This window comes from Eptesicus fuscus, chromosome 8, assembly GCF_027574615.1.
Source record: "Eptesicus fuscus isolate TK198812 chromosome 8, DD_ASM_mEF_20220401, whole genome shotgun sequence".
In the NCBI taxonomy this organism is placed as follows: Eukaryota; Metazoa; Chordata; class Mammalia; order Chiroptera; family Vespertilionidae; genus Eptesicus; species Eptesicus fuscus.
In genome coordinates this window covers 16,877,871-16,892,664 of record NC_072480.1, presented here as the reverse complement: position 1 = coordinate 16,892,664, position 14,794 = coordinate 16,877,871, and the positions used below count along the sequence as shown (strand labels likewise).

Sequence of the window (14,794 nt, the reverse complement as noted above, 5' to 3'; positions counted from 1 at the left end):
CTCAAAGCCTACAGAGACCTGCCTCTGCCTGTAGGCTAATTGTTATTTAGTCTTGATTAGCCTCAGGCTATGGACTACAGAGATGTGCAAAAGGTTTTCCAATATGGTGGGGCAATTTCTTTTTCCTGCAGGCTGAATATTATTCTCTTAATGGGCCTCAGAAATTTCACAGACTCTTAATGCACCTAAGCAATTCCACAGTGTGGGGCAAGGGGTTTTCCAGTAGGGTGGGTCAATTGCTCCCCTCCCCTCCCCAACCCCCAGGCAACAGCTGCCTGGATGATAAAGGTCTCCAAAGCACAAGGGAATGAATCAGCACAGGAAACCAGGTAGATGCTCTCCAAGCTCCAATCCCAGAGTCCCCAACCTTGGACTCTCCTCACACAGCTCCAGTCTACTCTACCTTCCCTCTTCCAGAGCCCAAGCAAAGTGGTTGCATATGAAGTTTTGTGTGTTGGCCCTTTACGTGGGTGCCTGTATTTCCAGCTGGCCACCTCTGGCAGATAGAAAACCAGCCAAATGTTGCATGGGCACCTTTCTCAGTTCTGCTGCTCTGAGCTTGGGGACTAGCTTGGGGTTTAGACCCCAGAGTTCTCAGTGGGGAGCCCCCCACTGCTGAGATATCCCTCTGGAACTTCAGCTGCTCTTTGTGGGAGCCTGGCCAGCCCTTTCGTGCCTCTACACTTCCTACCAGTCTCTATGTGGTCTTCACTTTCCAATCTCAGTTATGATGGTTCTCTCCAGCTAGTCTTCATTTGATTATTTAGGATGGTTTTTCTGTATTTTAGTTGTAATTCCATTTTAGTCCTGGGAATATGTTAGTTTAGCTTCCGCTTACACTGCCATTTTGGACTCTCCTGAAAGCACAATTTTAAAATAGGAAATGATACCAAGCTCAAATCTTAGTTTCATTTTTGTCAGTTGCTTTTTTGGGGCATAACATACATTCTAATGTAACTCGTAATTGAAGATAATATATGAGAGCATATGAGGCTCTTTTTTGTATTTGGTAATTGTTTCATTTTTTTGGTAAGCTATAATCCTATATAATAAAAGCTAAGGTGGCATCACACCCTCATGTGACGCTGTCACAAGATGGCTGCCACAAGATGGCTGCCACAAGATGGCCACGCAGACAGTGGAGGCAGGACCCAGTGGCCGCTCTGCATGGTGAGGCCTGGGGGTCCTGTGGCTCTGCACAGCGCGGAGGAGGCCAGTCCTGACGGAGGTGGCAGGTTGTGATAGTTGAGGGCAGTTGTGGACGATCAGGCCGGCAGGGGAGGGCAGTTGTGGGTGATCATGCCAGCAGGGATGGGCAGTTGGGTGCAATCAGATGGGCAGGGAAGGGCAGTTGTGGGTGATCAGGCCCTGGCAGGGGAGGGCAGGTGTGGGCGATCAGGCCTTGGCAGGGGAGGGCAGTTAGGGGCGACCAGGGCGGCATGGGAGGGCAGTTAGGGGTGACAGGGCCAGCAGGGGAAGTCAGTTGGGGGCAACCAGGCCTACAGGGGAGGGCAGTTAGGGACGCTGAGGCCAGTAGGGGAGGGCAGTTGGGGGCAACCAGGTCTTCAGGGGAGGGCAGTTGGGGGCAATCAGGCCTGCATGGGAGGGCAGTTGGGGGGGTCCAGCCCAGCAGGGGAGGGCAGTTCGGGGGGAACAGGCCAGCTGGGGAGGGCATTTGGCAAGGGCAACCCGGCCTGCAGGATAGGGCAGTTGGGGAGGACCAGGCCTGCAGGGGAGGGCAGTTGGGGGTGACTGGGTTGGCAGGGGAGGGCATTAGGGGGCATTCGGGCCAGCAGGAGAGGGCAGTTAGGGGTGAGAGGGCCGGCAGGGGATGACAATTATGAGGGACCAGGCCTGCAGGGGAGGGCAGTTAGGGGCAACAGGGCTAGCAGGAGAGGGCAGTTAGGGGCGACCAGGCCTGCAGGAGAGGGCAGTTGGGGTGACCAGGCCTGCAGGAGAGGGCAGTTGGGGGTGACTGGGCTGGCAGGGGAGGGCAGTTGGGGGCAATCGGGCTGGCAGGGGAGCAGTTAAGGCGTTGGTCATGTTGGCAGGGGAGTGGTTAGGGGGCAATCAGGCTGGCAGGCAGAAGTGGTTAGGGGCAATCAGGCAGGCAGGCAGGCAGGCAGGCGAGCGGTTGGGAGCCAGTAGTCCTGGATTGTGAGAGGGATGTCTGATCCCACAGGGATCAGGCCTAAACCGGCATTCGGATAGCCCCCGAGGGGTCCTAGATTGGAGAGGGTGCAGGCTGGGTTGAGGGACACCCCTCCACCCCCAGTGCACGAATTTCGTGCACCGGGCCTCTAGTTGTAAATAATGCTACAATGGTCATGGGGGTGCAGACATCTTCTTGTGTCAGTGTTTTTGTTTTCTTTAGATAAATACCAAGTTGGATTGCTGGATATTATGGTAGTTATATTTTTAGTTTTTTTGAGAAATTTCCATACTATTTTCCATAGTGACTGCACCAATTTAATTTCCACCAACAGTACATAAGTGTTTCCTTTCCTCTACATCCTCATTAACACTTGTTATTTCTTATCTGTTTTGTCATAGTCATTCTAACAGGTGTGATGTTATATCTCACTGTGGTTTTTGATTGGCATTTCTCTGATGATTAGCAACATTTTATGTACCTGTTGGCCATCTGTATGTCCTCTTTGGAAAAATGACTATTTAGGTCTTCTCATCTTTTTAAACATATTTGTAATACAATTTTATTTTTTAATTAAACTTACTGGAGATGGCATTGGTTAATAAGATTATATAGGTTCAAGTGTACAGTTCTGTGATACATCATCTGTATACTATATTGTGTGTTCACCACCCAAAGTCAAATCTTCTTCCATCACCAGATATTTGACCCCTTTTACTGTTTACCCCTCCCACTTCCCTTCCCTCAGATTACCACTATAGTGTTGTCTTTGACTATACGTTTTTGTTTGTTTATCTTGTTTGTCCATGTGTTATTTTCAGTTTTATATCCCTCATATGGATGAAATGACATTATTCCTAACTTTTTCTTTCTGACTTATTTCCCTTAGCATGATATTCCCAAGATCCACCTGTGTTGTCACACATGGCAGTATTTCATTTTTAATTATGGCTGAGTAGTATTCCATTGTATATATGTACATCTACCCAATCATGTATTGAAGGACACTTCGGTTGTTTTCATTTCTTAGCCACTGTGACTAATGCTGCAATCAACATAGGGGTGCATATATCTTTGGAATAAATGTATTCAAATTTTTTGGGTAGCTACCCAGAAGAGGGGTTTCTGGGTCATATGCTAACTCTATTCTTAACTTTTGGGAACCTCCATACACTTTTCCATAGTGATTCCCACCAGCAGTGAACCTCTCCAACACTTGTTATTACTTGTCTTATTGATAATAGCCATTCTAATAGATGTGAGGTGGTATCTCATTGTAGTTTTGATTTTTATTTCCCTAATAGCTTGTGAAGTATAGTATAGACAATATGTTAATTTTGATTAAAAAGTATTCTCAATATTTCTGTTTTTCTTCTTAAAGAACTGCACAGTGAATCCAATGGAAAGTATCTTGAAAAGAGTGCAGGATATTGGATACATATTTAAAGAGAAGTTTGCTAAAGCTGTGGGACAGGGATGTATAGAAATTGGATCACAGGTAACTATAATTTTGATTACTGCTGTTATATTTCAAATGCAACATCTGTTCAAACTGTATAAGTATTATTATGGTATTTGTCCAATAGTATAAAATACCGACACATACTGTATCTCCGCTGCTCATGTATGCTACTATTATGGAAAACTTTATGGGAAAATACCCTTCACTTCTATAAAAAAACAAAATGCAGAAAATTTGCAGAAAATTTTAGAAAAATATGCAGAAAATATGCAGAAAATTTTAGAAAAAGTATAGATGTTTAAAAAATCAAGGAAGAAAATAATTTTTTTAAATCTTTGATACTATTAAATATAGCACATGCTTTGATTTCTACATTTAAAAATAGTTCTGTATACATATACTTGTATGGAATGGGGTTATATTATACATGCCATTTATCAGTAGTATTTTTAATACTGCTATTATTATTTCAGAAAATTTAAAACTAATATGTTGGATAAGAGTATGGGCTCGGGATCAGAACCATCTTGTTCTATCATTATAATCAATCATTTAACTTCTCTGAAAATCGGGTGTGTTTTTAAAAAAATATTTGTATTGATTTCAGAGAGGAAGGGAGAGGGAGAAAGAGATAGAAACATCAATGATGAGAGAGAATCATTGATTGGCTGCCTCCTGCACACCCCATACTGGGGATTGATCCTGCAACCTGGGGATGTGCCCTGACCAGGAATCGAACTGTGACCTCCTGGTTCATAGGTCGACACTCAACCACTGAGCTACACTGGCTGGACTGAAAATTAGATTTTTTATTTGCTGTGCTTTGTTGTGACATTAATGAGGTAATACATAAAGATATATTTGGAAACTATATTCTACTATACACATTTATTTCAGTGTAGTGAGTTTATATTTCGATGCCATGAGTATATTTTAAACAATTATATTTAATTTTTAATTGAATTTATTGGGAGCGACATTGGCTAATAACATGATATAGGTTTCAGGGGATAATTCTATAATATATAATCTGTATGTTATATTGTATGTTCACCACCCAAGTCAAGTCTCCTTCCATTACCATTTATCCCCCCTTTACACTCTCCTACCTGCAAAGTTCTTTTTGTTTGTATACGAAATTTATGCTCATAATTTAAAATGAAGCAATATGGTTTGGGGTGAGCATGTGTGTATATCTCTAAAATTTGATTATTCTTTGAGCTAATGGGAACTAGTTATTAGGTTAAAACGTTTTGCTGATACATATAATCTGTTGAATGATATAGACTGAAATGATATGAATGAAAACAAAGACCTCCCTCTTGATAATTTATTGGGAATGTTAGCTATCATTTATATTTAAGTGTTGAGTTTTAGACAAGCTAGCTTTCCTGATCTCTTGGTAGTCATATTCCTAAGAAGGTTCAGAAACGTGTTTCAAGGAAAACTTTAAAAAGATTAATAATTATTGTGATTTTCTAAAGTAGTGGGATATAATTATTTTTCTTTATTTGTAGCGCTACAGACTTGGAGTTCGGTTGTATTACCGAGTAATGGAATCGATGCTTAAATCAGTAAGTTAAAAAAATAATAGAAAAAAAATACAATGCCAACATAAAAAAAGTTTCAGGTAAACATTTTTTAGGTTTATTTTTATTGTTGAAAGTATTACAGATGTCCCCTTCCCCCCCACCATTGATTCCTCTCCACCCAGCTCCTGCCCCCTCCCCAGGCCTTTACACACTATTGTCTATGTCCATGGGTTATGCATATCCTATACTAGGGGCCCAGTGCACGAAATTCGTGCACTGGGGAAGGTGGGGTCCCTCAGCCCAGCCTGTCCACTCTCACATACTGGGAGCCCTCAGGGGATGTCCTAATGTCTTAGGCCTGCTCCACGGGGAGTGGGCCTAAGTTGCAGTATGGCCTCCCTTTGTGGGAGGCGACCAGGCTGATCAGGGGAAGGCACCAGCCCCATCACCCCACTGCTACAGCCACTGCCAGTCATAGCAGCCACCAAGGTGTTTTCATCAACATGGACTCCAGTCCCTTCACCATGAAAAAAATGACAACTTTCTTTAGGCGTTTTCAAGATGTGTCTTTCATAGGATATGACATTACTTTCTTTATTTTTTTTTTATCCTCACCTGAGGATATGTCCATTGATTTTTAGAGAATGTGGAAGAAAAAGGGAAAGACAGAGAGAAACATCAAAGTGAGAGGAACACTTTGATTGGTTGCCTCCTGCATGAGCCCTGACCTGGGCCTCAGCCAGGGAGGAGCCTGTAACCTAGGTACATGACCTTGATCAGAATCAAACCCAGATCCTGTGGTTGGCAGGCCTAGGCATTATCCACTGAGCCAAACCGGCTAGGGCAGGATATGACATTTCTTAGCCCTCCAGCAGCGGACCTTCATTTTTTTTCTCCAGAAGTGTGGTGGAAAAACCCTAGATCACCTTTTTGGAATCTTATTACCCAAGTTACTAAGAATATTACCAGTGGCATACAGGGACCTTAGCCAATGAGCAGTCAGAAAAGGTGTTTCCTCTGTAGTTCACACAAATCGCCGGCTTGGCCCCTGCCCAGGCCTAAAGCCTCTGGCCGAGGCTTTAGGTCCCCTAGCTCCCTCCAATCGCCGACTCTGCCCCTGCCCAGGCCTAAAGCCTCGGAGCCAGGGCAGAAGCCCCCCAGCTTTCTTTAATCGCTGGCTCCGCCCTTGTCCAGGCTTTAGGCCTGGGCAGGGGCCCCCCAGCTCCCTCCAATGGCTGGCTCTGCCCCTGGCCAGGCCTAAAGCCTTGGGGCCTGGGCAGGGACCCCCAGCTCCCTCCAATGGCTGGCTTTGCCCCTGCCCGGGTCTAAAGCCTCTAGCCAAGGCTTTAGGCCCTAGGCAGGGGCCCCCGCTGGGCTCTGATTACAGACTCGGCCCTGCCCTGGGTCCCCTGGCTCAGGCCATTCCCAGGTTGCTCAGGGCCCACGCTTGGAGTGACTTGGGTGCCGAGGATGTTTCCGGAACCCAGGCCACTGGCGCCTACGTATGCAAATTAACCTCCATCTTTGTTGGGTTAATTTTCATACTCTGATTGGCTGTGGGCATAGCAGAGGTACGGTCAATTTACATGTTTGTCTATTATTAGGTAAGATAATAAAAGCCTAATATGCTAAGTGTCCCGTAGTCCATTCAACCAATCAAAGTGTAATGTATTAATGATAGGCTAACGCTGCTCAACTGCTCGCTGTGATGTGCACTGACCACCAGGGGGCACTTGCTCCTACTGGTAGGTGAGCTTGCTGCTGGGGTCCAGCCAATTGGGACTGAGTGAAATGGGCTGGACATGCCCTGGAGCCCTCCTGCAGTCCCTCCCCAGCTGGCCAACCTCCTGTGTCCCTTCCCAGCCCTGATCGTGCACTGGTGAGGTCCCTTGGCCTGATCTGTGCCCTCTCACAATCCAGAACCCCTTGGGGGATGTCGGAGAGCCTGTTTCTGCCCAATCCCACAGACCAGGCCGAGGGACCCCACTGGTGCATGAATTCGTCCACTGGGCTTCTAGTATTCATATAAGTTCTGTAGTTAATCTCTTCCCATGTCCTTGCCCCACTTAGATTCCTCAGTCTTTTGCATACTTCCATGTTTCTGGAACTATTTTGTTTGTCAGTTTATTTTGTTCATTAGATTCCACATATAAGTGAGATCATGTGATATTTGTCTTTCTCTGAGTGGCTTGTTTTGCTTAGCATAATACTTTTTTATGTGTTTCAGGAAGAAGAACGATTATGCATTCAAAATTTTAGGTAAAATTTTTTAGCTTTTGTAAGAGAATTTTTTTAAATAGAAGTAAGTGTTTTTTAAAATCACTATTTTTTTCTTTTAGCAATCTTCTGAATGACAACATCTTTCATATGTCTTTGTTGGCATGTGCTCTTGAAGTTGTAATGGCTACATATAGCAGTAAGTTAAATTTTAGTAAATAAGCATTTTAGTTTAATTTAAAGTTAAACTTATTGAAAGTGTGGTTTGTTTTGGGGAGAGATGGATGTCGATAAGGTGAAGAAATGCATATTTTAAATCAGTATATACTGAAGAATGTAATTGGTCACAATAAGCCATTTATTTAATTGGCTTATATTCTGAATTATTTCAGGTCATCTTGGAAATAGTATTTCAGTGGGCTTCTATTTGGGGCTATTCTGAATCTAGGAAATGTACCTATTGAAATCCCTTCAAATACTTATGAGATTGTAAAATGCTAAGAGTACTAAGGAGCTGCATCCACTGATAGGAAGCACTGCTATAGATATTATGATCATGTGATCAAAGGTTGGAGCTAGAATCCACCAGATAATCAGAAAGAGGCCACTGATAGTGTGTTTTTTTTAAAAATATAATTTTAAACGTGTTATTTTTGCAGTTAAGGTTGTAAATGTTAAAAAATGCTTCCTTCCCCAAAACAAAAGAAGATTCATCTAAGGAAACAAATACACAATAAAAGAGAAACTTAAATTAGTAAACAAATATGGAAAACTGTGAATCCTCATTAAAACCAAGAAATGCACATTTAAAAGAAATATCATTTTCTAAACAATTAGCAAATTCTTAAAGACTCCTTCTTTCCCGCAACCAAGTATTGATGAGACAGTTAAAATGGATATGTTAATGCATTGCTGGATTAGATATTAAACCTGTCCCTGATGTAAGTTTGGGATATTTAAACCTTTGAAAATTCGATATAAGCTAGGAATGTCATATATGCACATACACTCGAAATTTCAAAAACTATATCCTGGGAATCTGTAGGCTCCAAAATAAAAATTATGTTCTAAATAAAAAAAATTTTATTTAGCCTTTTATAGTGTTTTTAAATTTTTTGTTTGATAAGACCTTTCAGCTTAAAAATATGTAGTTTAAGGCTTAACATTTCATACCTAAGTTACATTTTTTTCTCTCATTTTTAGGAAGTACATCTCAGAATCTTGACACTGGAACAGATTTGTCCTTCCCGTGGATTCTGAACGTACTTAATTTAAAAGCTTTTGATTTTTACAAAGTGATTGAAAGTTTTATCAAAGAAGAAGCCAACTTGACCAGAGAAATGATAAAACATTTAGAGCGATGTGAACATCGAATCATGGAATCCCTTGCATGGCTCTCAGTAAGTAACTAACTAAAATAATTAAAGATTTTTATGTGAATTTGGCATATCTCTTAGTGAGAGATATTAATTAAACTTTATCTCAAGAGCAAATATACAATTTAATGAATAATGTGATATCAGTGGATAGCCCAACCAAGAATCAAGTGGAATATTAGAATGGCGTTTTCTTTTATGTGAGTGAACTCCCTTGACCATCTGATATAGTGATTTATTTAGGGAAAGCTTTTCTTAAAGCATGGCACTTTAAAACAAAGCTGAATTCTTTAAAGTATGGAAGTAATTTATTTAAAACCAGAGGTGTCATGTTTGAAAATTTAAACATCGGCTCTTAAATTTTAACAAAGTAATAAAAATTTTTAGATTGTCCTGTTTAGATGATTTAAAAGTAGTTTTTAGTTCAATTTAGTTGAATTTTTCCTATTGTTAAAAATAGTTATAAAACCTACACTATTGTTCAGTCATCATTATGTTTTTATAGCATTATAGATAAGGCACAAATCATATTCTCTAGGTATTCTATTTATAACATAAACTATTAAGGTTTTGTGGCATTTTTTTATGTAGTAATAGTAAAATACTTGAAGTTCTATAATGTTCTTTAAATCTGCATAGTTGAGTAAAACTGTGAAACATCAGATTTACAGCTTAATATAGAATTGTTTTTTTGAAACTGTGATGCATGCTAGTATATATATTTTTATTTATACCAGCATATAGAAATGGCAGTGAAAAAATTAACACTTTAATTACATTAGAATCCTAATCTGTACATGTAATCTTAATTTTAATTTTTTGGTATTTTCAAAACTTAATGGCTAAGAGGTAACTCATTTCTTAGTGTTTGCTTATATTACCATACAGACAGTGGATAGAAAAGGAGGTGAGGAGGGCAAGTTGATAAAAAGATGTTATATTGCTATCCATTAAATTTAGTAACTCCTGATAGAGGAGCTTTCAAATTCTGAGAAAATAAATAAATAAATAAAATAGTACTTTTCACAGGCTGATATGCCATCTCCTTGTAGAAACTGAAATCAAAACATTTACTGTGTCATCTCAAAGTGACTGTTCTCATTTCTTTTAGAGAATTACTTTTAATTCCATCAATGCATATCTGCTATATGCCTTGCATTGAGATAAACATTGTAAGGATACAGAAAAGATATGGATTTTGAAAATTGTAGAGGAAATAGTAGGTATTTTCTGTTTAAAAATTGCTTGTGCTGCCCTCGCCAGTTTTGTTCAGTGGATAAAGTGTTCGGCCCCATGGACTGAAGGGTCCCGGGTTCGAGTCTGGTTAAAGGCATGTACCTGGGTTGCAGGCTCGATCCCTAGCCCTGGTAGGGGCACGTGCAGGAGGCAACCAGTCGGTTTCTTTCTCACATTGATGCTCCTCTCTCTCTATCTCTTCCTCTCCCACTCTCTCTAAAAATCAATGGAAAAATATGCTCAGGTTAGGATTAACAACAAAAAATTGCTTGTGCACAAGCCTACTTAATTAGTACATTTTACAGCGTCCCAGGATTCTAAACAATATTCCTTTATTTTTGAGAATTTTTGGAGAATAAGTGACATGCTTGAACATTCCATGTTACCAATGCCTAGATCTAGAATCAGAGCAAATTTCCCTAGTCTTTTGATTCTCTATCACAAGAATTACTCATTAAACTATAGATTGATAACAACATGTTTAAATGTACGCAGGGAAACATTAAGTGAGGTATTACTTGCCATGCTCCCAATAATTTAATGGAAGAACATATTTGTAATTTTTATTTGTTGATATTTATTATTTTTCAGTTACAATTGACATTCAATGTTATATTAGTTTTAGGTGTACAGACATTTATATCATTTACAAAGTGATCCCCTCGATTAGTCTAGTTCCTATGTTACACTATATATAATTACAATATTACTGATTATATTCCCTACAGTATACTTTACATGCATTTTGTAACTACCATTTTGTACTTCTTAATCCCTTCACCTTTTTCACCCAGCCCCCTAAGCCCCTTCCATCTGTAAACCATCAGTTTGTTCTCTGTATCTGTGAGTCTGTTCCTGTTTTGTTTATTTGGTTCTTCAGATTCCATATAAAAGTGAAATCACCTGGTATTTGTCTTTCTCTTGGCGTAAAGCCCTCTAGATCCACCCATGTTGTCATAAATAGTAAGATTATATTCTTTTCTATGACTAATACTAGAGGCCCAATGCACGAAAAGATTTCGTGCAAGTATAGGCCTTCCTTCCCCTGGCTGCAGGCACCGCCTTCTCCGGCCCAGAGCCGCCTTTCCATCTTTGCTCCGTCCAGAGCTGCCTTCCACCTCTCGTCTTATGGTGTCACTTTGCATATTCCCTCCTTATTGGCCTTATTGGCTGTGGGCGCTTCCATCTTTGTCATGGAGTTACTGTCAATTTGCATATTCCATCTTTATTAGATAGGATTACATTGTATTATATGTACCATATCTTTATCCATTGGTCTGTTGATTGGAGCATTTAATCCATTTACATTTAAAGTAATTATTAATAGTGTGTACTTCTTGCCATTTTATTAGTTGTTTTCTCATTGTTTTTTAACTCTTCTCTATTCCTTTCTTATTCTCCTGCTCACTTTTGTTGTATGTTGGAGGCTTTATGTAGTGTTGTGTTTGTATTCCTTTCTCTTTATTTCTTGTATCTCTCTTGTAGATTTTGGGTTTGTAATTACCAGGTGCTCCATATATATCAAGTTATGTTGATAGTCTATTTTAAATTGACGGTTGCTTAAGTTTGAACACAGTTTAAAAATCACTACCATTTTATGTCTTTGAAATTTATTTATTACTTTTCTGTGTGTTTTTGTGTGTATCCCTTAATTTACTGTACTAATTACACAGTCTTCCTACTTTTTTTTTTAACCTTTGTATTAAGCTTTCTTATTGGTTAATGCACTGCTTTTATTATGTGTTTGTCTTGGTCAATGAGAAGTTTTTTTGTATGTGATATTTTCTAATTCATATATTTTATTTTATTTTTCTTCTTAAAGAGGTCCCTTTAACATTTCTTGTAATACCAGTCTAGTGGTGATGAACTCCTCCAGCTTTCTCTTGTCTGGGGAGATCTTTATCTCTCCTGTGATTCTATATGACAAGCTAGTGGCCCGGTGCATGAAATTCGTGCATGGGGGGTGGGAAGGGTGTCCCTCAGCCCGGCCTGCACCCTCTCCAATCTGGGACCCCTCAGGGGATAACCAGCAGTTGGACATCCCTCTCACAATCCAGAACTGCTGGCTCCTAACCACTCGCCTGCCTGCCTGATTGCCCCTAACTGCTTCTGCCTACCAGCCTGATTGTCCCTAACTGCTCCCCTGCTGGCTTGATTGCCCCTAACCACTTCTGCCTCAGCCCCACATCCAGGACCGAGGATTCCCTCCTCCAGGCGACCACAGGCACCCGGGATCCGGGCTTTCCTCCCTCTGGTCAGCCATAGGCACCCAGGCCGGCTGCAGCCCCAGGGGATGGTGAGCAGGTGGCTTCGCCTGGGCTGTAGCCACAAGTGCTGGCGCCCGGGACCGCGGAGTGGGCGGCTTCTTTGCCTCCCGGGCCACAGCCAGCCGCAGGTGCTGGTGCCTGGGACTGTGGGGTGGGTGGCTTCTCCATCTACCAGGCTGTAGCCAGCCGCAGGTGCTGGTGCCTGGACCGCAGGCGGGCAGCTTCTCCATCTTCCCTCGGATGCAGTGGGGGCGACTTCTCCGGCTGGCTGCAGCCTGGGATCATGGGGCAGGTGGCTTCTTCATCTCCTGGGCCACACCCAGTCTCAGGCGCTGGGGCCCGGTTTCTCCTTCTCCCCCAGGACGTGGGGCAGGCGGATGTGAGGCTTCTGCTGTTGGCTGCGGCCTGGGATCATGGGGCAGGTGGCTTCTTCGTCTCCCAGGCTGCAGCCAGCCTCATGCGCTGGCGCCCAACTTCTCCGACCCCCAAAGGTCCGGAGCGGCGGGGGGGCGGGGCTGCCACCATGTTTTCAGGTTAATTTGCATACTCTCTCTGATTGGCTGGTAGCATAGCGGAGTGATGGTAAATTGCATATTTCTCTTTTATTAGTGTAGATGGTAAAAGTAATCTTGGTTGTAGGTCCTTGCTTTACGTTACTTTGAATATTTTTTTGCCAGTCTCTTCTGGCCTGCAAAGTTTTTTGAGGAAATCAGCTGACAGTCTTTTTATTTATTTATTTCTTTATTGATTAAGGTATTACATATGTGTCCTTATCCCCTCATTTCCCCCCCCCCCCAACTCCCCACTCATGCCCTCACCCCCCTGGTGTCTGTGTCCATTGGTTCGGCTTACATGCATGCATATAAGTCCTTTGGTTGATCTCTCCCTCTGACCCCCACCCTCCCCTATCTTCCCGCTGAGGATTGACAGTCTGATCGATGCTTCTCTGTCTCTGTATCTGTTTTTGTTCATCGGTTTAGGTTGTTCATTATATTCCATAAATGGGTGGGAGTATGTGATATTTATCTTTCTCCAACTGGCTTATTTTGCTTAACATAATGTTCTCTAGTTCCATCTATGCTGTTGCAAATGGTAAGAATTCCTTCTTTTTTACCACAGCGTAGTATTCCATTGTGTAGATGTACCACGGTTTTTATTTTATTATTTTTTAAATTTCTTTATTGATTAAGGTATTACATATGTGTCCTCATCCCTCCATTAACCCCCCACTTCCCCCAACTTATGCCCTCACCCCCCTAGTGTTTGTGTCCATTGCTTAGGCTTATATGCATGCATACAAGTCCTTTGGTTGATCTCTCCTCCTTTCCCCACCCTCCCCTACCTTCCCTCTGAGGTTTGGCAGCCTGATCGATACTTCTCTGTCTCTGGATCTGTCCCTGTTCATCAGTTTATGTTGTTCATTATATTCCACAAATGAGTGAAATCATGTGGTATTTATCTTTCTCTGATTGGCTTATTTCACTTAGCATAATGCTCTCCAGGTCCATCCATGCTGTTGCAAATGGTAAGAACTCCTTCTTTTTTACTGCAGTGTAGTATTCCATTGTGTAGATGTACCACAGTTTTTTAATCCACTCATCTGATGATGGGCACTTAGGCTGTTTCCAAATCTTAGCTATGGTAAATTGTGCTGCTATGAACATAGGGGTGCATATATCCTTTCTGATTGGTGTTTCTAGTTTCTTGGGATACATTCCTAGAAGTGGGATCACTGGGTCAAATGGGAGTTCCATTTTTAGTTTTTTGAGGAAATGCCATACTGTTCTCCACAGTGGCTGCACCAGTCTGCATTCCCAGCAGCAGTGCAAAAGAGTTCCTTTTTCTCCGCATCCTCGCCAACACTTGTTTAAGTTGATCTGTTGATGATAGCCATTCTGACAGGTGTAAAATGATACCTCATTGTCGTTTTATTTGCATCTCTCAGATAATTAGTGACTTTGATCATGTTTTCTTATGTCTCTTGGCCTTCCTTCTGCCCTCCTTCGAAAAGTGTCTATTTAGGTCCTTTGCCCATTTTTTGATTGGATTGTTTACCTTCCTTTTGTTAAGTTGTATGAGTTTCCTGTAAATGTTGGAGATTAAACCCTTATTGGTGATGACATTGGCAAATATGTTCTCCCATGCACTGTGCTTTCTTGTTGTTTTGTTGATGGTTTCTTTTGCTGTGCAAAAGTTTTTTATTTTGATGTAGTCCCATTTGTTTATTTTCTCTTTAGTTTCCATTGCCCTAGGAGCAGTATTGGTGAAGAAGTTCCTTCGGCATATGTCTGAGATTTCACTGCCTGTGGATTCCTCTAATATTTTTATGGTTTCCCATCTTATGTTTAAGTCCTTTATCCATTTTGAGTTTATTTTTGTGTATGGTGTAATTTGGTGGTCTAGTTTCATTTTTTTGCATGTATCTGTCCAGTTTTCCCAACACCATTTGTTGAAGAGACTGTCTTGACTCCATTTTATGTTCATGCCTCCTTTGTCAAATATTAATTGGGCATAGTGGTTTGGGTTGATTTCTGGGTTCTCTATTCTATTCC

At 41.5% G+C, this 14,794-nt stretch overlaps 1 protein-coding gene across 6 annotated transcripts in view; it reads left to right on the top strand.

Moving 5' to 3' along the window:
* Window positions 1-14,794, top strand: part of RB1 (RB transcriptional corepressor 1) — a 197,836-nt gene that overhangs the window by 97,518 nt on the left and 85,524 nt on the right. For all 6 annotated transcript variants that reach the window (XM_054719807.1, XM_054719805.1, XM_054719804.1 and 3 more), the window contains 5 exons: window positions 3,534-3,650; window positions 5,132-5,188; window positions 7,374-7,405; window positions 7,486-7,562; window positions 8,567-8,763. In XM_054719807.1, coding sequence (XP_054575782.1) covers window positions 3,534-3,650; window positions 5,132-5,188; window positions 7,374-7,405; window positions 7,486-7,562; window positions 8,567-8,763 — 480 coding nt within the window. The remainder of the gene's footprint in view (window positions 1-3,533; window positions 3,651-5,131; window positions 5,189-7,373; window positions 7,406-7,485; window positions 7,563-8,566; window positions 8,764-14,794) is intronic.